The sequence below is a fragment of the Scylla paramamosain genome, chromosome 34 (genome assembly GCF_035594125.1).
Source record: "Scylla paramamosain isolate STU-SP2022 chromosome 34, ASM3559412v1, whole genome shotgun sequence".
Classification (NCBI taxonomy): domain Eukaryota; kingdom Metazoa; phylum Arthropoda; class Malacostraca; order Decapoda; family Portunidae; genus Scylla; species Scylla paramamosain.
This window is the reverse complement of record NC_087184.1, coordinates 3,302,501-3,317,500: the sequence shown is the minus strand read 5'-3', so window position 1 is coordinate 3,317,500 and position 15,000 is coordinate 3,302,501. Positions and strand designations below refer to the sequence as shown.

The 15,000-nt window shown below is 42.9% G+C and overlaps 1 protein-coding gene across 1 annotated transcript in view; it reads right to left on the bottom strand.

Annotated features, from left to right (window-relative positions):
• LOC135089906 (rap guanine nucleotide exchange factor 4-like) overlaps positions 1–15,000 on the bottom strand; it is a 197,483-nt gene that overhangs the window by 26,301 nt on the left and 156,182 nt on the right. Inside the window, 3 exon segments of the mRNA XM_063986088.1 lie at positions 1–46; positions 2,143–2,287; positions 9,071–9,216. The exon segment at positions 1–46 is cut by the window's left edge and continues 131 nt beyond it. Of these exon segments, the coding sequence (XP_063842158.1) occupies positions 1–46; positions 2,143–2,287; positions 9,071–9,216 (337 nt within the window).

Here is a 15,000-nt window from a genome sequence, read left to right as displayed (position 1 = left end):
CCGCAGGAAGTGGCAGTTGTCCTCGTGCAGGATGATGGTGGCCGCCCTGGGGAGGAGGAGGAGGAGCGGTAGAGTGAAGGTGAAGGGTTTGGTTTGGTTTGGTGTGGGAGGGGAGAGATGTGATGTAGGAGGCGAGTTGTTGTGGTGGTGGTGGTGGTGGTGGTGGTGGTGGTGGTGGTGGTGGTGGTGGTGGTGGTGATGATGATGATGATGATGATGATGATGATGATGATGATGATGATGATGATGATGATGATGAGAGAGGAGGAGGAGGAGGAGGAGGAGGAGGAGGAAGAGGAGGAGGAGGAGAAGGAGATACCTAGATAGATTAGATAGACAGACAAATAGATAAATAGATTGATAGACAGATAGATAGACAGACATATAAATATAGATAGAAAGATCCAGATAGATAGATAGGAAGATAGATAGATAGACAGATAGATAAATTATATACATTTCATTGACCACAAATAAAAGTTACATTGGTATACAACATGAATGACTCAGAAGTGCAGGAACAAAATGTTAACGTGCTCCTCAAATTCACAAGTAATGGTGATAAAAAAAAAAGTAATTAAATGAATAAAGAAGACAGACAAACATGGCATAAGGAGATGAAGAAAACCCAAGAAGAAAGAGGAGAGGAAGACAGCAGTCACAATCAGCTCAAGTGTCCGCCAGAGAAACCAGTGCCAAGGGTGAGGAAACAAAGCTGTGTACCGAGACTCATCTTTAGCAGTGTTAGCAGTATAAGTCCCAAAGAGATATTACAATTACATTTAGCTTTGGTTAGACACTCCTTTACGTTGTGTTGTTCTGCTTCCCGTACTGCAGAAGGAATATGTTAGTCAGTAAAGAAAAGAATGACTAAAAAGATGCAAGCTAAATATTTCTTACGAGAAGTGCTTAAGGCTTTTAAATTTACATTCCATAAAAAAAAGACGTAGATTAAGAGGGCATCTGACAGAGGTACTGAGGTTCCATAAGGGATATAACATAGGTAATATAAACAAAATCCTTCGGGCTAGTCATCAGAGAAGGACTGGAAGCAACCGGTTCAATTTTGATGAAGTTAGATTTAAAAAAGTTAGGAAGAAATTGGCTCTCAAATAGAGTGGTAGATGAACGGAATTGACTCGGTAATCAGATTGTTGATGGAAGAAGAAGAAGAAGAAGAAGAAGAAGAAGAAGACAGAAGATGAAGAAGAAGAAGAAGAAGAAGAAGAAGAAGAAGAAGAAGAAGAAAAAAAAATAATAACAATAATAATAATAACAATAATAATAATAATAATAATAATAATAATAATAATAATAATAATAATAAAATTAATAAAAAAAATAATAAAGACAACATCAACAACAACAACAATAACAACAACAACAACAACAACAACAACAACAACAACAACAACAACAACAACAACAATAAGAAACAAAAGAAAAGAAAAAGAAAATAAGAAAAATAAAAATCTAAGAGCAGAGCAGAACAGAGAGAGAGAGAGAGAGAGAGAGAGAGAGAGAGAGAGAGAGAGAGAGAGAGAGAGAGAGAGAGAGAGAGAGAGAGAGAGATTATACAAACATCCACAAACAGAATCAAGAAGACGCAAACACACGGTAATGTTGTGAAGGAGATTTACTAAGAGTGAAGAAGAATGAGGAAGAGGGAGGGAGAGGGAGACAGAGGGAGGAGGAGGGAGGAGGAGAGGAAAGGAAGGGATAAGAGTCCTCAGAACCAGGAAGTGGGAAAAGAGGATTAATTGGATGGGAGGGAGGTAAAGAATAGGCTGAGGAGACCGTGAGAGAGAGAGAGAGAGAGAGAGGAGAGAGAGAGAGAGAGAGAGAGAGAGAGAGAGAGAGAGAGAGAGAGAGAGAGAGAGAGAGAGAGGGTGGGAGGTGGAAGAACAGCAAACACATACGATTTGAATGATTGATTTGATGAAGCGCACTGTTCGCATGGTGCCAGGGGGAGGAGGAGGAAGAAAAAAGAGAAAATCAAAGAAAGAAAAAACAAAGATCACAAGTATCACACATAAAAAAAAGACATGACCACCACCAACCACCACCACCACCATTACAGCCACCACCACCACCACCACCATTACAGCCACCACCACAACCTTTCCCCTCACACAAACTCACCTGGGCGCATCATTAACGAGGGCCAGCTTGCCGAAGTCATCTCCCTCGTGCAAGGTATTGACGACGCCCTTCCCGTGAATAGCGACGTTGACGGAGCCTCGCAGGATAATGTACCAGGACTTGCCTTCAGACCCTTGCTGGAACACTGCCAGGGAGACACGCGGGGTTAGGATGAGGAATGGCACAGGAGAGATAGTGAGTGATAATTTGAAAGAAGGGAAGGCTAGGTGAGGATATCTATGCATTACGGGGGAGAGGGAAGGAAGACGAAGATGAAAATGGAGACATGATAATGATGATGGTGATGATGAAGGCAGGGAGAAGAGCAAGATTAAGACAAAGATTGGTTTGGTGGTACAGTAGAGAATGTAAATAACGGGGAGACTAAAGTAGGAAGAAGAGCAGGATTAAGACAAAGACAAGCAGAGAAGTGGCGGTGTTGGGGAATGTAAATAAACGGAAGACTGAGGTAGTGACAGGAGGAGCGTTAAGGTAAGGACTGGCAGAGTGGTGGTAGGGTAGGCGAATGTAATCCAAACGGAAGACTAAGGTAGAAGAGCAGGATTAAAATAAGTAATACACAGGAGAGGTAGCGTTGGGAAAAATAAGTAAAGGGAAAGACTAAGGTAAAGACAAGAGCGGAGTTACCGTAAGGAGTGGCAAAGGAGTAAGAGAGAGAGAGAGAGAGAGAGAGAGAGGAGAGAGAGAGAGAGAGGATGAGAGAGAGAGAGAGAGAGAGAGAGAGAGAGAGAGAGGAAAAAAAGTGTAGGGCAAAAAAAAAAAAAAGTGTAGGGTTAAGATAGACTCGCTAAGGGCCGTAGTGTTGAGAACGTAAATAAAAAAATGGAGACACACCATTAGAGACATGACTGAATTCTCTACCAAATGCTGCACTGAACAGAACTTTGCCTCCCAATAAGTTTTGAGTCACAGCAAGTCGAGGCGGCGCGTTGTGCTGGCAGCGTCCGATAGTCACACCTTGGAGAAACCCATCTTTTTGGCATGATATTTTTAAATCTATCATGACACGGCAGAATGCTCAAGACCGCAGAGAGCTTCCATGAACAACAATAAGTCTGCTACGAGTAATACAGTACACAAAGACACGGTCAGTATTCAAGGATTTTCACCCGTTAAATGTAATCTCAGTGAGGCTACACACATACCATTAGACGCAGAATTAAATGTACTACTGACTGATATGTGTTTCAGATCACTGATTCGAGAAAGGCTTAGAGTCATAGCGAGGTGACGTAAACAGTATGTGGCAAGGCTAGATGCACCTGATGAGTGTTCCGCGCCGTTCATTACCTACCAAGGGGGTTTACTGGTGTGCAAGAGTGTGGTATAGGAATTACGTATGAGCAAGGTGTGATATACAGCGTTTTGTTGAGTGAAGAGGAAGGGAGGACACTTGTAGGAGAAGGGGAAGGAGGAAGGTGAGAGGGATGAAAGAGAAGGGCAAGAATAAGTAAAAAGGAAAGTGAGAGTCAGATAAGAAGAAGACAAAAAAAGGAGGACGAAAGGAAATAAAGGGACACACGAGACAAAAATAAGGCTAGGGCAAGAAGAAGATACTCGTACAAGGAAGTAAAAGGAAGGTTAAAAAAATGTAAGAAGAAAGTAAGGGAAAGGCAAAAGAGAGACAAGAGATGCGCATGATAGGATAAAAGGAATATAAGAGGAATATAAGAGCAATGCAAGACGATAAGAGGGGAGGAAGGTGCGAAGGTGAGAAGGAAGACAAGGGAGAGAGAGGGAAGAATATGAAAAAAAAGTAAATAAATAAAAGACATGGAAGAGAAAAATGGAGGAGGAGGAGGAGGAGGAGGAGGAGGAGGAGGAGGAGAAAGAGGAGATAAAATACAGAAATGGAAGGAAATTAAATAAAAGGCACGGGGAAAAGAAAAAAAACAACCAAAAAGAGGAGCAGGAGAAGGAGGAGGAGAAAAATAGTAAAAAAAAAGAAGAAAAAAAAGAAAAGAAAACGAAGGGACGAAGGAAGAATGAATGAATGAGCAAAGAAAGACGGGCACAAGGAGACCATAACGCCATGACACTACCATAAGCAAGCAAGGCGGCACTGTCACCAAGGAAGGCATGAGGAGAGGAGTGAACAGGAAGATTGAACGAAGCTACGAGGGGAACAGTGAGCGGTGTCTGTGACGAAATGAAAGGGGGAAATCTGAACACGAGGTTGTACTTCATTTTTGCCATATTCCCTCGCATGACTGGGCAGAGAGAGAGAGAGAGAGAGAGAGAGAGAGAGGAGAGAGAGAGAGAGAGAGAGAGAGAGAGAGAGAGAGAGAGAGAGAGAGAGAGTTTGAAAACTAAAACTTCGCATCAATACCGAACACTTTTCTGATATTCTACCACCACCACCACCACCACCACTACTACTACTACTACTACTACTACTACTACTACTACTACTATTACTACTACTACTACTACTGGTAACTAGAAATCAGACCCAATTACTCTCCATTTCGACCTCATAACTCTCCACAACATCATCCCCCCTCTCTCTCTCTCTCTCTCTCTCTCTCTCTCTCTCTCTCTCTCTCTCTCCCTCTCTCTCTCTCTCTCTCTCTCTCCAATGGATTAACAAAGGAATATATCTTAGTATTATTAATGGCGATATTAGTGGGAATAGCAGCAGGAGCGGCAACAATAGTAGTCGTAATGGTAATAGTAGTAGTAGTAGTAGTAGTAGTAGTAGTTACTACTGTTGTTGTTGTAGTAATAGCAGTAGTAGTATTGTGATCAGACCCATCAACCATCTCTCTCACAGCCTTGCCATCCACCACATCCTCCCTCAGGCCTCTCTCACCCACTGCTACTCAGTCACTCTGACTCTCCCGCACGTCACTCCCCCTTCCCCCCCTCCCCACGTGTAACTGTGGATCATTTGATTAGGGAGAAATGTTTGGCAGGAACAATTGTTTTTACCACGCATCGGTCCAGCAGGTCCTCCCTATTTCTCTCCATTCTACCCTCACTTCCAACCTTTCCATTCACATAAAACATAAGAAAATAAGGGAAACTGCAAGAAGCCATCAGACCTACACGTGACAATTCCTGCATGAAACATTCCTGCCTATTTCCACCTATAACATTCATCCATTAACTTATCTAATCTTCTTTTGATGCTCCCTAACTATTCAGCACTAACAACCTGATTACTTAGTCTATTCCGTTCATCTACCACTCTTTGAAAATCAGTCCCTTCCTATGTCTTCCTTAATTCTAACGTATTGCATCTCTGACTAGTCCATCACACTAATGCAAGAGTTCACCGGCATCTTCCCTCTCTCATCTAAAAGAATGACAAGGGGAACGGAAAGCTGAGGAAAGAGAGCAAGCGGCTTCCTATATGTTCATTAAAGAGCTTCGAAAGAGTTAGGCAATTTAGATCTCGAGGTTCATTATAGAGCTTCGAAAAAAAAAAAAGTTAGGGCAATTTAGATCTGGAAGTGTTCTGATGCTCTTCTGAAACTGTCCAGGTCACAGGTAGGAGGAAAAAAAAAAAAGAACATATTCAGAGTTTGCCAGTGAAAGTGGTAAACTGGAAGTGTTCTGGCAAACTCTGAATACCTCATATTTTTCCTCCTACCTGAGAGAGAGAGAGAGAGAGAGAGAGAGAGAGAGAGAGAGAGAGAGAGAGAGAGAGAGAGAGAGAGAGAGAGAGAGAGAGAGAGAGAGAGAGAGAGAGAGAGAAGGAGATATTCTGAGTTTATCAGTGAAAGTGGTAAACTGGAAGTGTTCTGGCAAAACTCTGAATACCTCCTGTTTTTCCTCCCTACCTGTGAGAGAGAGAGAGAGAGAGAGAGAGAGAGAGAGAGAGAGGAGAGAGAGAGAGAGGAGAGAGAGAGAGGAGAGAGAGAGAGAGAGAGAGAGAGAGACAGGGGGGACGAAGGAAGAATGAATGAGCAAAGAAAGACGGGCACAAGATAACCATAGCGCCATAAGACACTACTTTAAGTAAGGAAGGCGGCACTGTCAGTTTCAGAAGAGCATCAGAACACTTCCAGATCTAAACTGCCCGAACATTTTTTTTTTTTATTCTTCGAAGCTCTATAATGAACCTCGAGATCTAAACTGCCCAACTCTTTCGAAGCTCTTTAATGAACATATTGGCAGGCCGCTTGCTCTCTTTCCTCAGCTTTCCGTTCCCTTTGTCATTCGTTTAGACACACACACACACACACACACACACACACACACACACACACAAAATAAAAAAAAACGCTAACATCGCCAGAAGAAGCAGCAGCAACAGAGTAATGAATGCTAAATTTTTCCTTCGATACACTGGTTAATGAACTGAGGGAAGAGGGGAAGGGAGGGGGAGGGGCAGAGAGAGAGAGAGAGAGAGAGAGAGAGAGAGAGAGAGGAGAGAGAGGAGAGAGAGAGAGAGAGAGAGAGAGAGAGAGAGAGAGAGAGAGAGAGAGAGAGAGGCGGGGGGAGGCAGGGGAAAGGAAGTAATGCGTTTCACATTTCAAGGTTGTATTGTAACGTTATTCAGAACTCAGGCACTGTTCTCCACTGACTGCGTGTGTGCGTGAGCGTGAGCGTCAGAGAGAGAGAGAGAGAGAGAGGAGAGAGAGAGAGAGAGAGGAGAGAGAGAGAGAGAGAGAGAGAAGAGATTAATGTTGAACAAATACATATTCAGAAAAAAAATACTCTTTCTTGTTTTCTTTCTCCTGTTCCTCAATTATCATCTCTTTCCCCTTCCTATCCCTTAATTTTCCTTTTATTTCTATTCCTTTTTTCCCTTACTCCTATCTTCCCTTCTAACATCCTCCACCTTTCCTCTTCTTCCTCTCACTCATTTTCCACCTCCTTTCATAGATATTCTTTTCTTTTGTATTCATCTTCATTTCTTTTCATCCTTAAGAGCTTCCATCTAGTTGACTTTCATTCCCTTCCTCCTCCTCCTCCTCCTCCTCCTCCTCCTCCTCCTTTCATAAATGTCCTTTGGTTTAGTATTTATCTTCATTTCTTTTCTTCCTACTTTCCTTCCTTTAGCACCTTCATTTAGTTGACTTTAATTACCTTCCTCTTTTCCTCCTTCTCCTCCTCCTCCTTCTCCTCCACTCCTTTCATAAATGGCCTTCTTTTACATTGTATTTATTTATTTTTTTCCTACTTTCCTTCCTTTAGAACCTCCATTTAGTTGATTTTCATTCTCCTCCTCCTCGTCCTCCTCTGCCTCCTCTCTCCTCCTCCTCCTCCCACCTGTCTCACTCCAGCACAGGTATAACAACAGGTATAATAAGGTAAATGTTCCCTCAAGGTTACATTTCCTGCAGGTTTTAGTTACTCGGGGACAAGAACCTAAAGACACAATTATTAAGGCAATTATTTTTTTTTCTCTCTTGGTCATTAGTCTCTCCTCCTCCTCCTCCTCCTCCTCCTCCTCCTCCTCCTCGTCCTCTTCCTCCCCGCTATATTTTCTCATCTCTCTTTACTATTAGCGCTATTTTCTTTCTTCTCTTCCTATTTTTCCTCTTTCTTATTATTTCTTATCCCACGAAGAAAGACTAAAGCGATTAGATATGTTCTCTCTAAGCAAACAAAGGCTGAGCGGGGATCTAATTGAGGTTTTTTATTATGCTAAATGGATTTGTTAAAGTAAATAGTGAAGGATTACTCTAAAGAAATCACATGGCGAGCACAAGAAGTGAAAATAAAAGGACGAAGATGCGACACAGATAAAGGAATAACACTTTTTTGGGCAATGGAACAAACTACCCGCATTGGTTGTTAGTACGAAAACAGTAGATAGTTTCAAATCCAAATTAGATGAGGATTTAACTGCGACAGGACTGTACTAACAAATCATCTGACATCTAATGCTCCTTTTTTTTTTTTTTATCACATACGAGATGTGGCTAAACATCAGCGCCAGTGGCAGTGTAGTGTAGTATATTCCTCTTTTTCTTTCTTTACTACAAAGTTTCCATGTATCCATTTCCTGCGAGGTGCTTGGTGATCTCCTGTGGCTGTTTTCCTGCCGCCATGTTGTCTGTGGTAGAGGTGGGCGGGGAGAGAGCTTTCTTCTGTATCTATCTTGTTCTTCCACACGTAGTTCATTAGTAGTTGTAAATAGGTAAAACAGATACTCTCACTACAGAGCGATAGGTCTTCTGCTATATGTTCCTCTCTCTCTCTCTCTCTCTCTCTCTCTCTCTCTCTCTCTCTCTCTCTCTCTCTCTCTCTCTCTCTCTCTCTCTCTCTCTCTCTCTCTCATATTTTCAGTGTCCTTCACACTCTCAGTCAGTCTCCCTCACTAATCGTTACACACACACACACACACACACACACACACACACGGTCTGCTAGCATAGTGGTTAGGGCACTCGGCTCACAACCGAAGGGCCAGGGTTCGATCCCCTGGGCAGACGGAGATTATTTGTATGTGTCTCCTTTCATGTGTAGCCCCTGTTCACCTAGCAGAGCAGTGAGTAGATTCAAGATGTGAGTCGAGCAGTTGTGACCTCGTTGTCCCGGTGTGTTGTGCGTGAGTGGTCTCGGTCCAACCCAAAGACTGGTCAGTATGAGCTCTGAGCTCTTTCTATAGGGGGACAGCCGGCTGTCTCGAGAGAGACTACAGTGAATACACACACAGATCCACAACTTCCGCGTTTCTTTGACGCAAAGACAGGCGGACCTTTTGCTATCTAAAAATGCGGTGCGGATATTGATGTGGATCCTTTGTTCTATTAACACGCGGATGCGGATAATAGCTAATGTGGATAGAATTTTCACTGCGTTTGCTGATTTCTGAGACATCACTAATATAGACAGACGAAAGAGTGAGAGAGAGAGAGAGAGAATAATACACTAAATAATGACAAAGACGAGGAAGAAAAGTATCAGTGACACGCACGCACACACACACACACACACACACAACACTCACATATAGTTCCCTCCCTGGAGTGCGACTCAAACTTAATGACGGAGGCGAGTTCCCGCTTGACGGTGTTGGACAGGTGAGACAGAGCCTTCAGGTGCAGCAGCTCCTCGTAGATCAGCTCCTGGTCCTCGATGGTGCGCTCGTGGCTCCTGCAGAAGGCGATGAAGGGCAGGTGAGTGATGGAAATATTGTGGGTGGTTGGATAGGTGGAGAGAGAGAGAGAGAGAGAGAGAGAGAGAGAGAGAGAGAGAGAGAGAGAGAGAGAGAGAGAGAGAGAGAGAGAGAGAGAATATGTACGGCACAACAACAGCAGAAGAAAATGCTATGTGTCAATTATACAACAATAATTACTACTACTACTAGTACTACTACTACAAGTACTTCTACTACTTCTGTTACTACTACTACTACTACTACTACTACTACTACTACTACTACTACTACTACTATTACTACTACTACTACAACTCCTGCCTACTCCTACTTCGTAGGAGGAGGCAGTAGACACCTGCCGAAACGATAATTACTCCCAGTGAGGTCTAAAGCACTGTTCAGGGGGTGCTGTGAACTTATCATTAAACCCAGCTGTGACCTCACTGAACGTTTCCCTTTGTGTCTCACAACACAAGGGGGCAGTCACAGCCTGCCCTCTAAAGACAACTCTCTTCCTAAACACAAAACTACAAGCACCTAATAACACACACACCCTTCACTCAAAAATTTTAAAATCATCATGGCGACTCCTACACCAGCCTCGGAGTCCCCATCTGGGGAGGGGACCATAAATGTCCCCAGGTCGGACTGCCTTTCTGTCGACGACCCTAAGTGTCTTGACACCCCTCTCAACTTTTTCTTCATTAACTTCTGCAACATTCGCGGTCTAAGATCTAATTTTCAATCTGTAGAACACCACCTCTCCTCTTCTAAACCTCATCTTCTTTTCCTCACTGAAACTCAGGTGTCTGAGGCAACTGACAGTAGCCCCTTTTCTGTTCCCTCCTACTTTTTCTATCCTCATTTTCGATCCAAAGCTGGATGCTGCGTTTATGTGCGCAATGACTTAACCTGCTCTCGTGCCCACGCTCTTGAATCTTCCGAGTTTTCCACCATCTGGCTACGACTACAGAGTCATTCTCATACTAAATTTATCTGTGCTGTATACCACTCTCCTAACTCCTCTGACTATAAGAAATTCTTTGACTACTTAACTTCCAAAGTGGAGCACATTCTGACCCTCTTCCCTTTTGCAGAGATCTCCATTCTTGGAGACTTCAATGTTCACCACCAGCTTTGGCTTTCCTCTGCCTTCACTGACCATCCTGGTGAACTAGCCTACAACTTTGCTATCCTCCATGACCTAGAGCAATTGGTGCAACACCCTACTCGTATTCCTGACCGTCTTGGAGATACGCCCAACATTCTTGACCTTTTCCTGACCTCTAATCCTTCTGCTTATGCTGTCACCCTTTCTTCTCCGTTGGGCTCCTCCGATCACAATCTCATATCTTTATCTTGTCCTATCACTCCAATCCCTCCTCAGGATCCCCCTAAGCGAAGGTGCCTCTGGCGTTTTGCCTCTGCTAGTTGGGGGGACCTGAGGAGGTATTTTGCTGATTTTCCTTGGAATGACTACTGCTTCCGTGTCAGAGACCCGTCTTTGTGTGCTGAGCGCATAACAGAGGTGATAGTGTCTGGCATGGAGGCGTACATTCCTCACTCTTTTTCTCGTCCTAACCCTTCTAAACCTTGGAGAACACAGCTTGTTCTCGTGCTATACATGATAGAGAGGTGGCCCACAAAAGGTACTTAAGCCTTCCATCACCAGAATCTCATGCACTTTATATTTCTGCCCAGAACCATGCCAAGTCTGTTCTCCAACTAGCCCAAAACTCCTTCATTAACAGAAAATGTCAAAACCTTTCAAGATCTAACTCCCCTTGTGATTTCTGGCATCTAGCCAAAAATATCTCCAATAACTTTGCTTCTTCTTCTTTTCCTCCTCTACTTCAACCAGATGGCACCACTGCTATCACATCTATTTCTAAAGCTGAACCCTTTGCTCAAGCCTTTCCTAAAAACTCTACCTTGGACGATTCTGGGCTTGTTCCTCCCTCTCCTCAACCCTCTGACTACTTCATGCCACCTATTAAAATTCTTCGCAATGATGTTTTCCATGCCCTCGTTGGCCTAAACCCTCGGAAGGCTTATGGACCTGATGGGGTCCCTCCTATTGTTCTCCGAAACTGTGCCTCCGTGCTTGCACCTTGCCTAGTCAAACTCCTTCAGCTCTGTCTGTCAACATCTACCTTTCCTTCTTGCTGGAAGTTTGCCTACATTCAACCTGTTCCTAAAAAGGGTGACCGCTCTAATCCCTCAAACTACCGTCCTATTGCTTTAATTTCCTGCTTATCTAAAGTTTTTGAATCTATCCTCAACAGGAAGATTCTTAAACATCTATCACTTCACAACCTTCTATCTGATCGCCAGTATGGGTTCCGTCAAGGCCGCTCTACTGGTGATCTTCTGGCTTTCCTTACTGAGTCTTGGTCATCCTCTTTTAGAGATTTTGGTGAAACTTTTGCTGTTGCCTTGGACATATCAAAAGCCTTTGATAGAGTCTGGCACAAAGCTTTGATTTCCAAACTACCCTCCTACGGTTTCTATCCTTCTCTCTGTAACTTCATCTCAAGTTTCCTTTCTGACCGTTCTATTGCTGCTGTGGTAGACGGTCACTGTTCTTCTCCTAAATCCATTAACAGTGGTGTTCCTCAGGGTTCTGTCCTGTCACCCACTCTCTTCTTATTATTCATTAATGATCTTCTAAACCAAACTTCTTGTCCTATCCACTCCTACACTGATGATACCACCCTGCACTTTTCCACGTCTTTTCATAGACGTCCAACCCTTCAGGAGGTAAACATATCAAGCAGGGAAGCCACAGAACGCCTGACTTCTGATCTTTCTAAAATTTCTGATTGGGGCAGAGCAAACTTGGTATTGTTCAATGCCTCAAAAACTCAATTCCTCCATCTGTCAACTCGACACAACCTTCCAGACAACTATCCCCTCTTCTTCAATGACACTGAACTGTCCCCTTCTTCTACACTGAACATCCTCGGTCTGTCCTTTACTTATAATCTGAACTGGAAACTTCACATCTCATCTCTAGCTAAAATAGCTTCTATGAAGTTAGGTGTTCTGAGACGTCTCCGCCAGTTTTTCTCACCCCCCAGCTGCTAACTCTGTACAAGGGCCTTATCCGTCCATGTATGGAGTATGCTTCACATGTCTGGGGGTTCCACTCATACTGCTCTTCTAGACAGGGTGGAATCAAAAGCTTTTCGTCTCATCAACTCCTCTCCTCTAACTGACTGTCTTCAGCCTCTCTCTCACCGCCCCAATGCTGCACATCTAGCTGTCTTCTACCGCTTTTTTCATGCTAACTGCTCTTTTGATCATGCTAACTGCATGCCTCCCCTCCTTCCGCGGCCTCGCTGCACAAGACTTTCTTCTTTCTCTCACCCCTATTCTGTCCACCTCTCTAACGCAAGAGTTAACCAGTATTCTCAATCATTCATCCCTTTCTCTGGTAAACTCTGGAACTCCCTGCCTGCTTCTGTATTTCCACCTTCCTATGACTTGAATTCCTTCAAGAGGGAGGTTTCAAGACACTTATCCACCAATTTTTTACCACTGCTTTGACCCTTTTATGGGACTGGCATTTCAGTGGGCATTTTTTTTTATTAGATTTTTGTTGCCCTTGGCCAGTATCCTTCCTACATAAAAAAAAAACTACTACTGCTACTACTACTACTGCTGCTGCTGCTACTACTACTACTACTACTACTACTACTACTACTACTCCTACTATTACTACTATTACTATTATAACAACAACAATAACAACACCAGCAAATACTACTACCACCACCACCACCACCACCACCACTACTGCTATCACCCCACCAGTCCTTAAAATGAGCTAACCGAGGCAAGAGACAAGAAGCAAGCACCTATACAGGCATTAACACGGCGGCTCACCTAATCACTCGTCACATCTGAGTCTGTGAGAGTCGAGTGAAGACAAATCCAGTAAATTCACGTCCAAAGCCTTATTGTCCTTACTGCGCCTCCTTCGCCTCCCTGTCCCCTACCAATGCACTCCCCTCCCGCCACTCCCTGTCCCCTCCCCCAACACATCAAGTTCCTAAGCCACACAGGGCTCTCCACCTCTCCCCTCAACCTCTCCCTCTCTCCCACCACTCACTCCTCTGGCGTCATCAAGTCATGAGCTGGTGGTGCTGTGAGTGTGACACGCGCCTCTGCATACGCACACACACGCACACGCACACACATACATACACACACACACAGTCTCTCTCTCTCTCTCTCTCTCTCTCTCTCTCTCTCTCTCTCTCTCTCTCTCTCTCAACATTGACAGCATATCTAAATTTTCTTTGCAAGTTAAAATTCTCTCTCTCTCTCTCTCTCTCTCTCTCTCTCTCTCTCTCTCTCTCTCTCTCTCTCTCTCTCTCTCTCTCTCTCTCTCTCTCTCTCTCTGTGTGTGTGTGTGTGTGTGTGTATGCTTGATAAGAGATTTGATTCCTTAACTCAGTCCTTAACAGGTCTTTCTGCTTTTTATTATTTTTTTTTATTTTATTTGCTTATTTTATTTTTAGCCATCATTATTATATTTATTACCATGAATAGCGTTATCATTATTATTATTATTATTATTATTATTATTATTATTATTATTATTATTATCATTAGGATAATTCTTAATACCAGGATACATTCCTTATTTTTTCTATGTGATATTCCTTTTCTGCCATTTTTCCATTACATATAATCATTGATTCATGTACATGTTAGCTTATTTACTGACTTACTAATCTATTCGTCATTATATCATCAAGACGCTAACTTAATTTTCTGCAGTCTTTTCTCTCTCTCTCTCTCTCTCTCTCGTTACGACAGTCACCAGGGGAGGCAGCCTTGACCTTCCCTGAACCGTAGCATCGAATTCAGTATTGATTAGCGAGAGAGAGAGAGAGAGAGAGAGAGAGAGAGAGAGAGAGAGAGAGAGAGAGAGAGAGAGAGAGAGAGAGAGAGAGAGAGAGAGAGAGAGAGAGAGAGAGAGAACGGTACACATGTGATCAGTTTACCTCAAATAACTATAGATTTTTTATTTGGTAATCTAATACATCTTTAGTAAAGTAAAATGAATAAATAAATAGATAAAATATAGAGGTATGTAAATAAATAAATAAATCAAACAGTAAATATATAAATAAATGAATAAACAAATAAAATGAAAGAAAGAAAAAACTACAAAAACTTAACAATACAATAATAGGTTAGCCTGTTTTTCTTCTTTTTCATTAATTTCACCCTCCTTTTTTTCTTTTTAAATAATAACGTTTGGAAATCACTGGAAAAAAAAACCTTCCATAAATACTTTACTAAAACCATATTATAATCAGTTACCTTTTTTTTTTAATGAAGTTTACTCCCACTCTTTTTAATTAATAGCAATTGTGAAACACGGGAATAAAAAAAAAAATGTTTCCCCTGGAAGTGTGACCCCGGCGTGAACTACTGACGTGTGCCAGGAAGAACAAAGAGATCCGTAAAAAGCAAACACCAAAACACGCCTCGAGGGTTGCCGGGACTCGTGTATACAGAGGATTTTATTTTCATTTTGCTGCTCATGTAGAGGATACTGGCACAGGGCAGGGAGGAGAGAGAGAGAGAGAGAGAGAGAGAGAGAGAGAGAGAGAGAGAGAGAGAGAGAGAGAGAGAGAGAGAGAGAGAGAGAGAGAGCAAAATTAAACTACCCTCTCTCTCTCTCTCTCTCTCTCTCTCTCTCTCTCTCTCTCTCTCTCTCTCTCTCTGTTTCCTCTTCTCTTACACACACACACAGTTCCCTT